This window comes from Saimiri boliviensis, chromosome 4, assembly GCF_048565385.1.
Source record: "Saimiri boliviensis isolate mSaiBol1 chromosome 4, mSaiBol1.pri, whole genome shotgun sequence".
Classification (NCBI taxonomy): Eukaryota; Metazoa; Chordata; class Mammalia; order Primates; family Cebidae; genus Saimiri; species Saimiri boliviensis.
Genome location: NC_133452.1, coordinates 59,131,368 through 59,143,226, shown reverse-complemented (window position 1 = coordinate 59,143,226; position 11,859 = coordinate 59,131,368). Strand labels below are relative to the sequence as shown.

At 44.4% G+C, this 11,859-nt stretch overlaps 1 protein-coding gene across 1 annotated transcript in view; it reads right to left on the bottom strand.

Moving 5' to 3' along the window:
- Positions 1-555: 555 nt before the first annotated feature.
- The window catches only part of SLC22A16 (solute carrier family 22 member 16), a 49,844-nt gene continuing 38,540 nt past the window's right edge, over positions 556-11,859 (bottom strand). Inside the window, exons 7-8 of the mRNA XM_003935966.4 lie at positions 7,487-7,586; positions 556-944 (exon numbers count right to left, since the gene is read on the bottom strand). Of these exons, the coding sequence (XP_003936015.1) occupies positions 732-944; positions 7,487-7,586 (313 nt within the window). The 3' untranslated portion in view covers positions 556-731. The remainder of the gene's footprint in view (positions 945-7,486; positions 7,587-11,859) is intronic.

Below are 11,859 nucleotides of genomic sequence, written 5' to 3'. Positions count from 1 at the left end.
GCAAACTGAAAAAGTCTGCAATGCACTAAAATGTCACAGCCTCTCTGGGCTGTGGAGGAGAATTACAGGGAGAATTTGGTAAATTTGAGAAAAATGAGAATGCCAGACTAGAAAGCTCACTCTTGGACCCCAGCAGGTGCGTGTCCCTTATCTGGACCAAACACAAGCTCAATTGTCTGTACATCAAGCCTTCTTGCCTCAAGGTTCTGGGAAGCAAAACCCTTTTCGTAGCTCTGAGTTTTTAAGGTATTGTGAAGACAGGCATTTTTTGACAGGGCATTTCTGAATGAGACTTGTATTTAGAGCTATGATTCTCATAAGAGGGGGAAAAATATCAGAAATAGAATCTGCAAGGAGGTTTGTCTAGAGAAACATACCCTCACGTGCCCCCTTCTTTTCGGAAGCCGTGACGGGCGGTTCTGGTGCGGATAGAAATAGGTGAACCCCCTCTGGCATGCGTGGTGGGGTGGCGGTGGGGAAAGACTGAGAATCAGCAACATAGAAAAACAAATGTGGAAAAATACTTTGCAGCAATAAGAAAGCAGTTTTTAAAAATGCGAATTTTCATCTTAGTTTTTATTTCTTTTATCACACATTTGCTTTAAAACTTTCTTACAAAATTTATTAAAAAGACATACAAACAACATGTGGGAGATGAGAATAAGGTTCCTCGAATACAAACGCAGTAAGGGAAATAGTATTTCAGGTGCTAGACGGCACGCACAGCACATTTATTCACCAAGACCAGAATCCCTGGGGGTAATCGCTTCTGTTTTTTCCAGCCCAATATTATTAGTTGTGGGAAGCAATTTGCTTGAATTTCTTTCATTCTCAGACTCAAGTTTTGCAGCCTCCTCCCAAGTAGATGCCAGCTGCTTCCCAAGGGTTTCTGGAAGCTTCAGTGTTAACACTCCACTGAGGAAGGCCATAGTCCCAACAAACACCTAGAAGGAATTAAAAATAACGATGTGACACATCAAGAAACGCATCCATCAAAAAAGAGAATTTCCTGTTTTCAGAGGGTAATGAAATTAAGTTTGACATAACAGTTGTCATTGTGATTACTCGGTGAGACCTTTGGTTACTTGTGCTAGACTTCGATTTCTTTCTCTCATCAATGAGACTTAATCTCATCACTCATCGTTAATTCATTCATGACTCACCGTGGAGCGCCTACTCAATTGCCAGCTGCTGCCTGCGTTATTACTCCTGGAGGCACCATCCTAGAAGCTGTGGTCTCAAAGGAAAAAGACCCTTGCCCCATCTTTCCGGACCCCAGAGTCTTGTGGAGGAAACAAGCAACTGAGCCCTGGGCTAGGACACACCAAGCAGGGACTATCTTTGTCAAGCCTGTCCCTGCCCCAATAATCAGTACACTATTAGAGTTCAGGAAATGATAGGCAATGAATGAATGAATGAATACAGGTTTCAATAAACCAGAATCTGGGAGAAGCTAAGGCAGTGAAGACAAACAGTCACTTTATCGGGGAGGGATCCATGTGATTTCCTATATAGTTCGGTATGATTTCTTTATTTTCCAGATTTTGACACATAAAAGGCAACCTTTTAGACTAGCGCCAAGGCGTTTGCTTTTAAAAATGTAGGTCACATTAAAAATTAAAGTCTGCATATCTATTCTCTATTTATCATTATGAAGATGCTAGGTGGTTTTTATTAACAGAACTAAATCTCTATACAATCTGTAAAAACACAATCCATCCTTACTTAATTTAAACTCCTTTAGCAAAATATATTTGCTAGAAAGACCCTATAAAAATAAATTAAGATATGACTTTTCTGATAAATCTTCACACTTGGTATGTTTATAGCCTCTGAGAATGAAAATCATAAAATACATAAAGCAAGTGTGAGGTGATGCCAGACCACATCCATAACAGATGAGAACTGGGAAGGCAGTTTTTTATTTTGTTTTGCAGAGCACTGATAACCTAATTCTAAGAAATATATGAGCAAGCTTAACCTGGAAGCAGTAGCAGAATTTCAAGGATTTCAAGCAGAATTTCAGACATTCTAAAGGAATTTTAAAGGCATTTTCTGATCTCTCAAGACATGGCAAATACATCCAGTGATCTAGAAACCCCAGGAGGGCCCTATGTCAGGGTCTGAAAAACACTGAGTAAGTCTAAAAGCAAAATAGAATCAAATGGAAGATCCAGAACAGAATGGAATTTTTCTTCTTCGCTTGATAGTAAAAATAGGCAGTAAACAAATCATACATCTCCATCTCCTCCTTACTCCTGCTCCCCTGTTCAGCTCCCCACAATCCCACAAACCCCAAACCAAACATTGAGACAAGCCCCCACTTCCCCACCCTTCCCTCCTCCTGGTCAGGTGGATTTTTTTACGCTCTCCAGACCCCATCGCCTCTCACCTCCTCCTCGGAGATCTCCCTCCATCAATGGTCCAACCTCCTTCTCACACATTTTTGACCTTTTCCTGTCTGCCAGTTATTTTCCCTCAGCAAAAAGAAAAGTTCTCAAAGGACCAGACATGGTGGCTCACGCCCATAATCCCTGCATTTTGGGAGGCTAAGGCAGGTGGATCACCTGAGGTCAGAGGTTCGAGACCAGCCTGGCCAACATAGTGAAACTCCATCTCTACTAAAATTACAAAATTAGCTAGACATGGTGGCACATGCCTATAATCCCAGCTACTTGGGAGTTGGAGACATGAGGATCTCTTGAACCCAGGAGGAAGGGGTTGCGGTGACCCAAGATTGTGCCACTGCACTCCAGCCTAGGCGACAAGAGCAAAACTCCATCTCAAAAAAAAAAAAAAAAAAAAACGGTTCTCAAAGGTTGGGTGTGGTGGCTCACACTTGTAATGCCAGCACTTTGGGAGGCTAAGGCTGATGGATCACTTGATGTCAGGAGTTTGAGACCAGCCTGGGCAATATGGCGAAACTCTGTCTCTATGAAAAAATACAAAAAATTAGCCAGGTGTGTGTGGCACATGCCTGCGGTCCCAGCTACTTGGGAGGCTGAGGTGGAAGAATTGCTTGAGCCCAGGAAGCAGAGGTTGCAATGAGCCGAGATCGCCCCACTGCACTCCAATCTCAGTGACAGAATGAGACCCGGTCTCAAAAAAAAAAAAAAAGAAAGAAAGAAAAGGACGTTCTTGACCCTTTTATAATCTACATACCCACGTTGTCTGGGTATTTGCCACCTGCTACCTGTGTGGCCTTGGACAAATTACTTAACCTCTCTGCTCCTCAGTTTCCTTTTCTGTAAAATAGATGAAAGAGCAGTATCTGTCACAAAGTACTGTTGAGAGGATGGAATTAAATATCACACAAAAGTCATCTGGAACAGTGCCTGGCCGAGGTAGGCAGCCAATACATGTCGGCTCTCATTACTGCCATTAAATATTGAAAAGCAAGATGTTTCTTAATGTTTTGTCACTACTGCTGTTAATATCTTTTAAATCACCACACCTGGCATTGCCCCGCCCCAGCCCTTCTCTCCGGGGCTGGTGACAGTTTGCTCTCCTGCCCTTTCCACCAGACTGGACGTCTCTCAAGACAGTCTGTTTCTTTCATCTCTGCTCCTTGGCACCTAGCAGGGTGGCTAGTTCGAAATCAACACTCTGTCAGTGTTTGCCAAACGAGTTAATGAACACACAAAAAGTTAATTACTGTCCACCTTTTTTAGATTATTAGAAAATAATGGCATCAGAATGAGTGATTTTTCATGTGCCTCTTTTCAGAAAAGAAAATATAAACATCTTTCAGATCAGAGTTTTCACTTCTCAAATCCCAGCTCTGTCACCTTTAAGGTGTGCGACCCTGGGCTAATGATTGTTTTCTGTCCATCAGTCTCCTCATCTGTAAAATGAGGAGAACAACAGTATCTGCATTATATTAAGATTAATTTTTATAAAGCATTTTAAAAAGAGCTTGTTTGGGCAGGGTGTGGTGGTTCATGCCTTGTAATCCCAGCACTTTGGGAGGCTGAGGTGGGCAGTTCACCTGAGGTCAGGAGTACAAGACCAGTCTGGCCAACATAGTGAAACCCCATCTCTACTAAAAAATACAAAAAAAAAAAAAAAAATAGCCAGGCTTGCTGGTGCATGCCTGTAGTCTCAGCTAATTGGGAGGCTAAGGCAGAAGGATCACTTGAACCCAGGAGGTGGAGGTTGCAGTGAGCTGGGATCAGACCACTGTACTCCAGCCTGGTTGACAGAGTGAGACTCTGTCTAGAAAAACAATAAAAATAAAAAGAGCTTGTTTAAATATCTGTTAAATAAAATTAGAGATCCCTTTTAAGTCCATAGTCCTTAATTGAGCCTTACAGATATCCATTAAAAAAATCTTTATTTGGTTTTAGTCGATTGATAGTAATTTGCTTTTATAAATTTATCTGTTTCATTTTTGCATGTTTCAACTTGTTTTAATAAACACTTTTCCATTTTATCTTTTCTTAAAACAAAATGAGGAAAATAAGTGCTAGCACAAAGGAGATGCTTCTGGAAAAGTCCATGACCTAAAAAGGGTGATAGACTCCCCAAAAACACCTCCCACACAGCCCATATGGTTTCCTAACCTGAGTCAGCCTGAGATAGAGGCTGGGATCTAACACCCCAATGACACATCCAAGCCCTTTACTGAGCATCTGCTCCTGGGACGCAGGAGACACTCATGCCAAGCCAGCAGTTCCTGAAGAGCAGTATGGGCACCCGCTGTGTGTACAAGGGGACTCCGGCGGGGTACCAAGCACTGTTTTATTACTTGTGAGATTATGTTAGTGTCTTTTAGAAAAACACATAACTATTGTAACACCCATGATCTCACTGATGTTATTGTTTAGGACAAAGCTAATTTCCAACAGGCAGTCTATTTGATTTTAAAATAGTAGATGAATGACAGCTTGGGTGGCACACAAGCTGAGGGACACACTTTGCTGGCCCTAGCTGTGGGGATGCAAACTGCCCCGCTCTGCAAAGCACAGCAGCCTGACTGAGGCGACAAAGACACACGTGCAAGTGATAGAACCACACTGTGAAGAGGGCCTGGAAAGAGGCACCCGCTAAATGCTGTACAGACGTGCTTGAGAAAAGGAGAGGCGGGGTCACTGGATCTGGGTGGCCTCCTGGAAGGAGGATACCTGGATGGCTACTTAACGGATACATGAGAGAGGAGCGTTCTCTTTGGAGAGGCCATTGGGGCAGTGGCATGGAAGGGGAGGGGGTGGGGTGAGGACAGGGAGGAGATGGGAAGCACGCACATAATTCAAGACAGTTCAAGACAAAAAAAATGGCTGAGCATGGTGGCTGAGTGTGAAGAAGAGGGGAAGCTGCATGAGGAACAGAATAGGGGAGATGGGCGGGGGGGTCAATCGGGAAAAGCCCTGTGTATAGGCTGAGTTTGGATCTTTATTCTGAAGCTGACTGGGGCACTAAGTCATGGGCGTGGTGCCGTCTCTGCTACCCTGATGAGGTGGGGATTGTTAGAGACAGATGCGTGTTCTTAGGTACTGCAAGGAAAAATTAGCATTCAGACAAAATGTTTTCTTAGCAAGGCAATTTTACTTACCGCAGAAAGGGTGCTCTGGTTAACTATCTTGCTATGAGAATACAATGAACAAAGGAAAGGCAGGCATATTTATTCTTTATGCATCGGGTCTTTACTGCTGTGTCTGATCTCTGGTGGTTGGAGCTAGACTTCACAATTTAAACTGAACTTGATAGGCTAACAACTTAAAACTTTTCTCAGTAGGTAAAAGCAGTGGAGAACAAAAGAAAAGAGGATGTCTAAATAAGGAAGGGGCATAGACCGAGAGCTGGACATGCCTGTGAGCACGTCCAGCACAGATATCTTGGCTAAAGTACAAGGACATAGAATGTACTATGTGCTTGTGAGCATGTCTAACAGCTACATAGGATAGGACTTAACAAATAGTTATTAGCAAAAGCGAGAATGCTTTGAAGAAAGTTAGTCTTTAAAACAATTATTTCCAGCATTCATTATTATTATTCTTTAACAAGAAGAGAAATTTTAAAGAGGAACTTTAAACTTTCTTTTCTTTTTTTTTTGAGACAGAGTCTCACTCTGTTGCTCAGGCTGGAGTAAAGTGGCACAATCTCAGCTCACTGCAACCTCCACCATCCAGGTTCAAGTGATTCTCCTGCCTCAGCCTCCTGAGTAGCTGGGACTACAGACGCGCACCACCATGCTCGGCTAATTTTTGTAATTTTAGTAGAGACAGGGTTTCACCATGTTGGTCAGGCTGGTCTTGAACTTCTGACCTCATGATCCACCCACCTCTGTCTCCCAAAGTGCTGGGATTCCAGGCGTGAGCCACTGCACCCAGCCGGAACCTTTTACTTTCTACAGGGAGAAGATGGGGAGTCACTGGAGGCAGGCTGCAGGCACAGTTTCGAAAGAGAATGTGAGGATTCAGTGATGAATGGGTTAGAAGGGTAGGAGAAAGAAAAGGATCAATAAGAAGTCGATGCCACCGTGTCATGCTTGATGCCACTGACTTATCCTTAACTAAAAATGGGAGACAGATGTCACTGGTCAGTTCTGCTTGGGAGACACTGAGTTTGTGGGGAGACATTGAGTTTGTGGTAAGACATCCAGGGAGAATGCTGATGAGGCTGGAGGAAACGCGTGCCTGCAGCCGGGAGGAGAGGTCATGCATTCAGCGGGCAGGGAAGAGGCCAGGAGGGAATCCTGCAGCCTGAGTCTATCAAAAGCACAATCAGAAAAAAGGAAGGAGGCACTGGAGGGGAGGGAGGAGGAGGGGCTGTGGGCCGGGAAGTCATCCCTGCTCTCCACTCGTCCAGCATCTTCTTCCTGAGTAGAAGAGTCCACTAAAGCCAGGTGCAGCGGTGCTCACATGCCTTCCCAGCCTCTCAGCCCCTACCTGCAAACTAAGTGTGCCTGTACTTAGGATCTGCAAACTAAGTGTCCCTGCACTTACTCTTTGAAACCAGGCAAATGGGTCACACTGCTGGAGCCAGAAGCCTCGCCCACAAGGAGCCCCTCGAGTTCAGGTCAGCTGAGAACCATGGGTTGCTAATGCTCTCCATTAGGCACCACAGAATCTTTTGGGAGCAGGCTGCCTCCAGAATTCGCCTTGCCCAAGAGGCGTTCAGTGGAAACACAGAGGCAAGGGCCAGGCCCGAGGGTAGGGACAGATGCCCTGGGGAGGACAGGGCATCTGTCCAAAGCTCTCCCTTCCCCAGGCCTGGCTTCCAGGGAAGAGTGAGGACACACCCTTCTGCGGCAGGCAGAGTTGTAATGCACAGCTCAGCAGTGGTGGAAGGCCACCAGTGGCCAGTCGCACAGCAGTCACCACCCTACTCACCAACTGGCAAGCTGTGGATAATGGGATTGTTTCTACAAACCCCATTAGGAAATTATGAACTGGCTTTCTATAAATAACAGTAGAGAAGTCGCTAATAGTCAATTAGAAACTGTGCCTCCCTGCCACCTTGGGAAGGGTCGCAAACTGAAGCCAACCTGTGGCATGAAGATCCAAATGCTCCTGAGGTCCACGGAGAACGGTGCCAGGATGCTGGCCAGGCGGCACACCATGCTGCCGCTTCCCACAGCCAGCGACCTGGAAACAGAGGATAGAGTCTGAGACAGGTAAGGCACAAGTGATGTGAGGAGTGACGGACCTGCTTCCTGCAGCTTCTTTTCCACCCTCCCCAGCGAGAATAAGGGTGTTCTGGCACTGCATTACACCATTTCGCTCAACCTCGATGGCCCCGAGAGATTACAATAGCACATTTTTACTCAACTTTTTCTATCTTTCAATATGTGTAGATACACAAATACTTACCACTGTTATGACTGCCTACAGTGTTCAGTGCAGTTACATGGTGTGGAGGATCACAGCTGAGGAGCAAGCAACACCACACTGTACCACACAGCCTGGGTAGTAGGCTGGGCCATCTATGTTTGTGTAAGTTCACTCTGTGATGTTCTGACAACCACAAATCACCAAAGGATGCATTTCTTAAAACATATGCCCATCATTAGGTAACGCGTGACCGTAAAAAAAAAATGTAAGCTTGAAAATAATTTTACTTAGTTTTCAAGAATCACAATACCTGCATTGTGTGAAACAGTGGTGTATACAAGCATGCACATAATTCAAGACAATTCTAGACATAAAAAGGGGCCGGGTGTGGTGGCTGACAGCTGTAATCCCAGCACTTTGGGAGGCCAAGGCGGGCGGATCTGGCCAACATGGTAAAACCCTGTTTCTACCCAAAATACAAAAAGTAGCAGGGTATGGTGGTACATACCTATAATCCCAGCTACTTGGGAGGCTGAGGCAGGAGAATTGCTCAAACTCGGGAGGCAGAGGTTATACTGACCCGAGATCAAGCCATTGCACTCCAGTCTGGGTATCAAGAGTGAAACTCTGTCTCAAAAAAAAAAAAAAAAAAAAAAAGACAAAAAAAGGTAGGGGTGTGGAGGCAAGTCATCCTTCATCTCCTGTGCAGATCAGGCCCTTATGGGTATTGGCCCAGACTAATATTGAGAATAATAAGGAATTTGTTTCAGGTAGGGAGTGGGAATAATAAGGAATTTGTTTCGGGTAGAGAGAGAACAAAGTATCTGTATACCTGTGGGCTATTCTATTTCAACATTTCAGAGTCAAGAAGTATCTTTTTTTTTTTTTTTTGAGACAGAATCTTGCTCTGTTGCCAGGCACCAGGCTGGAGTGCAGTGGCGCGATCTTGGCTCACTGCAACCTCCGCCTCCCGGGTTCAAGCAATTCTCCTGCCTCAGCCTCCCGAGTAGCTGGAACTACAGGTGCAAGCCACCATGCCCAGCTAATTTTTGTATTTTTTTAGTAGAGACAGGGTTTCACCATGTTGGCCAGCATGGTCTCGATCTTTTGACCTTGTGATCCACCTGCCTTGGCCTCCCAAAGTGCTGGGATTACAGGCGTGAGCCACCGCACCTGGCCAAGTCAAGAAATATCTTAATGTGCTTTTCTTTACAGGTTACTAAGAGAAAACTTATAGAGTGTTAGTAAGAAAAGACTGTTCTTTTATGCAAATAAGTACCCCTTTAAATTAATGGTGCCTCATCTTTTCTGGGTTACACACATTTATAAAAAACTGATGAAAAGTGTGGCATTCTTCTGAGAAAGAAATCATATATAAGTAAAGTTTTGCATGCAGTGTTAGGGTGTTTAGGGAGCTCATAGAGTTGGTTAAAGATTTCCTATATTAAATATTTACATACTAGATTTTTTTGAGGTCATGTACCTGTGGTTGTAAACCAACAACCAACCCAACAAAAAAAAAATCTTTAAAAAAACTATAATATTCATAATTGCAATGCACATTGACACTATTTGATTGGATTGTCACCTTTTTAACATATAACATTCATTCACTTAGCACATGTGTGTCAAGAGTCTAATATGTGCCAGACACTGCATGGATCTGGTCTAATCCGGATTCTGAACTGGGAAAATCTGCAGCTTTTCCTGGCTGAGCAGAAATCCACCTGAGAGGCCAGAAGGGTCCCACAGGACATGCCAAAGACATTCTCCCTGATTTACAGCAGCTTCTTCCCTGGGTCAGCCACAAGGGAGCCAAAGCTATAACATGAATTGGTGATTACATAACTTCACTCTATTGCATTCAACTAGTCTCCACGATTGATTGTCATCCCGTAAGTGCTACAGTGTAATCTGTTATTCTGCCTGCCACGTTTACAATCTGATCTGAGAAGAGTTCACAAAGCCCTTACCCCAAAATACCTTCTTCCCCTCTGCTACTAAAGCTCTACTGCCAGCAATCATCCCTGGCTAATGTTAAGCACTGTCTCCCATAAAAATTCTCGTGTATTTCACTGGGTGGCAGAAAGGGCCAAAAAATGTGGATCTGAGTTCTGATGGGTCACTAACTAGCCAGGTGCCGTTGGCCACAACCCTAATCTTGTCTGAATCTCAGTTCCAAAACCTGTAAAATGGACAGAAGATGTATTTATTTTTAGACTGCTCCCCCAAACACTCTGGGTGAAAGTAGGAAGGAAGAAGAAAAACTCTACTCTCTGACAACTGGGCTAAGAGACAATTACACAGGGAGTTCTTCCTCTGCTATTCTATACCCCTGGTCACATATTAGTCTGATAAACTTTTTCTTAGATATATGTGTGTACCTACTCTATCTATCCATTCTTCCATCCATCCATCCATCCATCCATCCATTTATCTGTCTACAGCCAAAACAAATGTACTTACTCAGCCTGGTCCACAGGGCTGCCTGCCCTAGAATTTCAGCAGGCAGATGTGTGGGCATGGAAAATTCCCAGGGAAAGATTTATGCTATCTCTTGACTAATGGATTTTCCAATTCATATATCCCTCCTGCTTGTGGAGGGAAGGAGGAGACACCTCTGGGCTGGTGTTATGTGGACTTATCTCTACAGAAAGTCACTTGCCTTTCAAACTTGTAGCACATGACAAATAATATACTCCTAAAAGGGATAAATCCACTAGCTGAGCAGTTAGATTTTTAGAAAAAGTTTCCTGTGAGAAAACTTAATGTTTGTGTATTTGTTGTCATTAAGATTGGGTCTTTATAAGCTAAGAAATTGTCCAAGCTCACTAACAAATTCTTTCCCTTAGAAAATAAAAGCTTGGCCGGGCGCGGTGGCTCACGCCTGTAATCCCAGCACTTTGGGAGGCCAAGGTGGGCGGATCATGAGGTCAAGAGATAAAGACCATCCTGACCAACATGGTGAAACCCTGTCTCTACTAAAAATACAAAAAATTAGCTGGGCGTGGTGGCGCATGCCTGCAGTCCCAGCTATTTGGGAGGCTGAGGCAGGAGAATTGCTTGAACCTGGGAGGCAGAGGTTGCAGTGAGCCAAGATCGCGCCACTGTACTCCAGCCTGGCACCTGGTGAAGGAACAAGACTTTGTCTCCAAAAAAAAAAAAAAAAGAAAAACGTATATTTGATAAAGCAGGTGTAAGGAAAATGCCACGTGGAGGATTTAAGGGTGGACTGCTGATAGGAAACTATTATGAAACTTTAGAGGGAGATCTGTGGGACAAATGTCTCTTGGCCGCAGTGTGACCCTAACTATTTACACTTTAAAATACAAGATCGTGTTGCAAAGAAAGACTCAGAAAGTCTGATGTGCTGGGTGCAGTGGCTCACACTTGTAATCCCAGCACTTTGGAAGGCCAAGGTGGGTAGATCACTTGAGGTCAGACGTTCAAGACCAGACTGGCCAACACGGTGAAACCTTCTCTCTACTAAAAATACAAAAATCAGCTGGGCGTGGTGGTGCGTGCCTATAATCCCAGCTCCTCAAGAGGCTAAGGAATGAGAATCACTTGAACCCAAGAAGTAGAGGTTGCAGTGAGCCAAGATCACGCCACTGCACTCCAGCCTGGGCGACAGAGTGAGACTGTCTCAAAAAAAAAAAAAAAAAAAAAAAACAAACAAACAAGTCCGATGGAGAATCAGAGAAAGGATGGCTTCTCCTTATAGCTGGGGACTCCGCTGTGCGTCTTGCACCAGGTACTTGATCTCCCTGCTCTCAGCTGTCTTATCTGGACGTGAGGGTTACAACAAGAACTGGGGATTACAAAGAATGCTCTGTTAAGGCCTTGAAGTTCTGCTGCAGGACCCTGGAGCAAGAAGACAGGAGCACTGGGGGAATTCCAGGTTCCCCAGCAGAGCTTCCACAAAGGGCCTCTGTCCTCTTCACCACATAAAGAGTTTCCAAGTAAAACTTGTTTGGAAAAGCTTTTTAAAAGCTTGAAAGTCCCCGAGGCTCCCAAATCGTGGGAATCACATTAGACATTCCCAGAGATGGTGGGCGGCAGCTCGGAGTCACCTGAAGACTTCCTA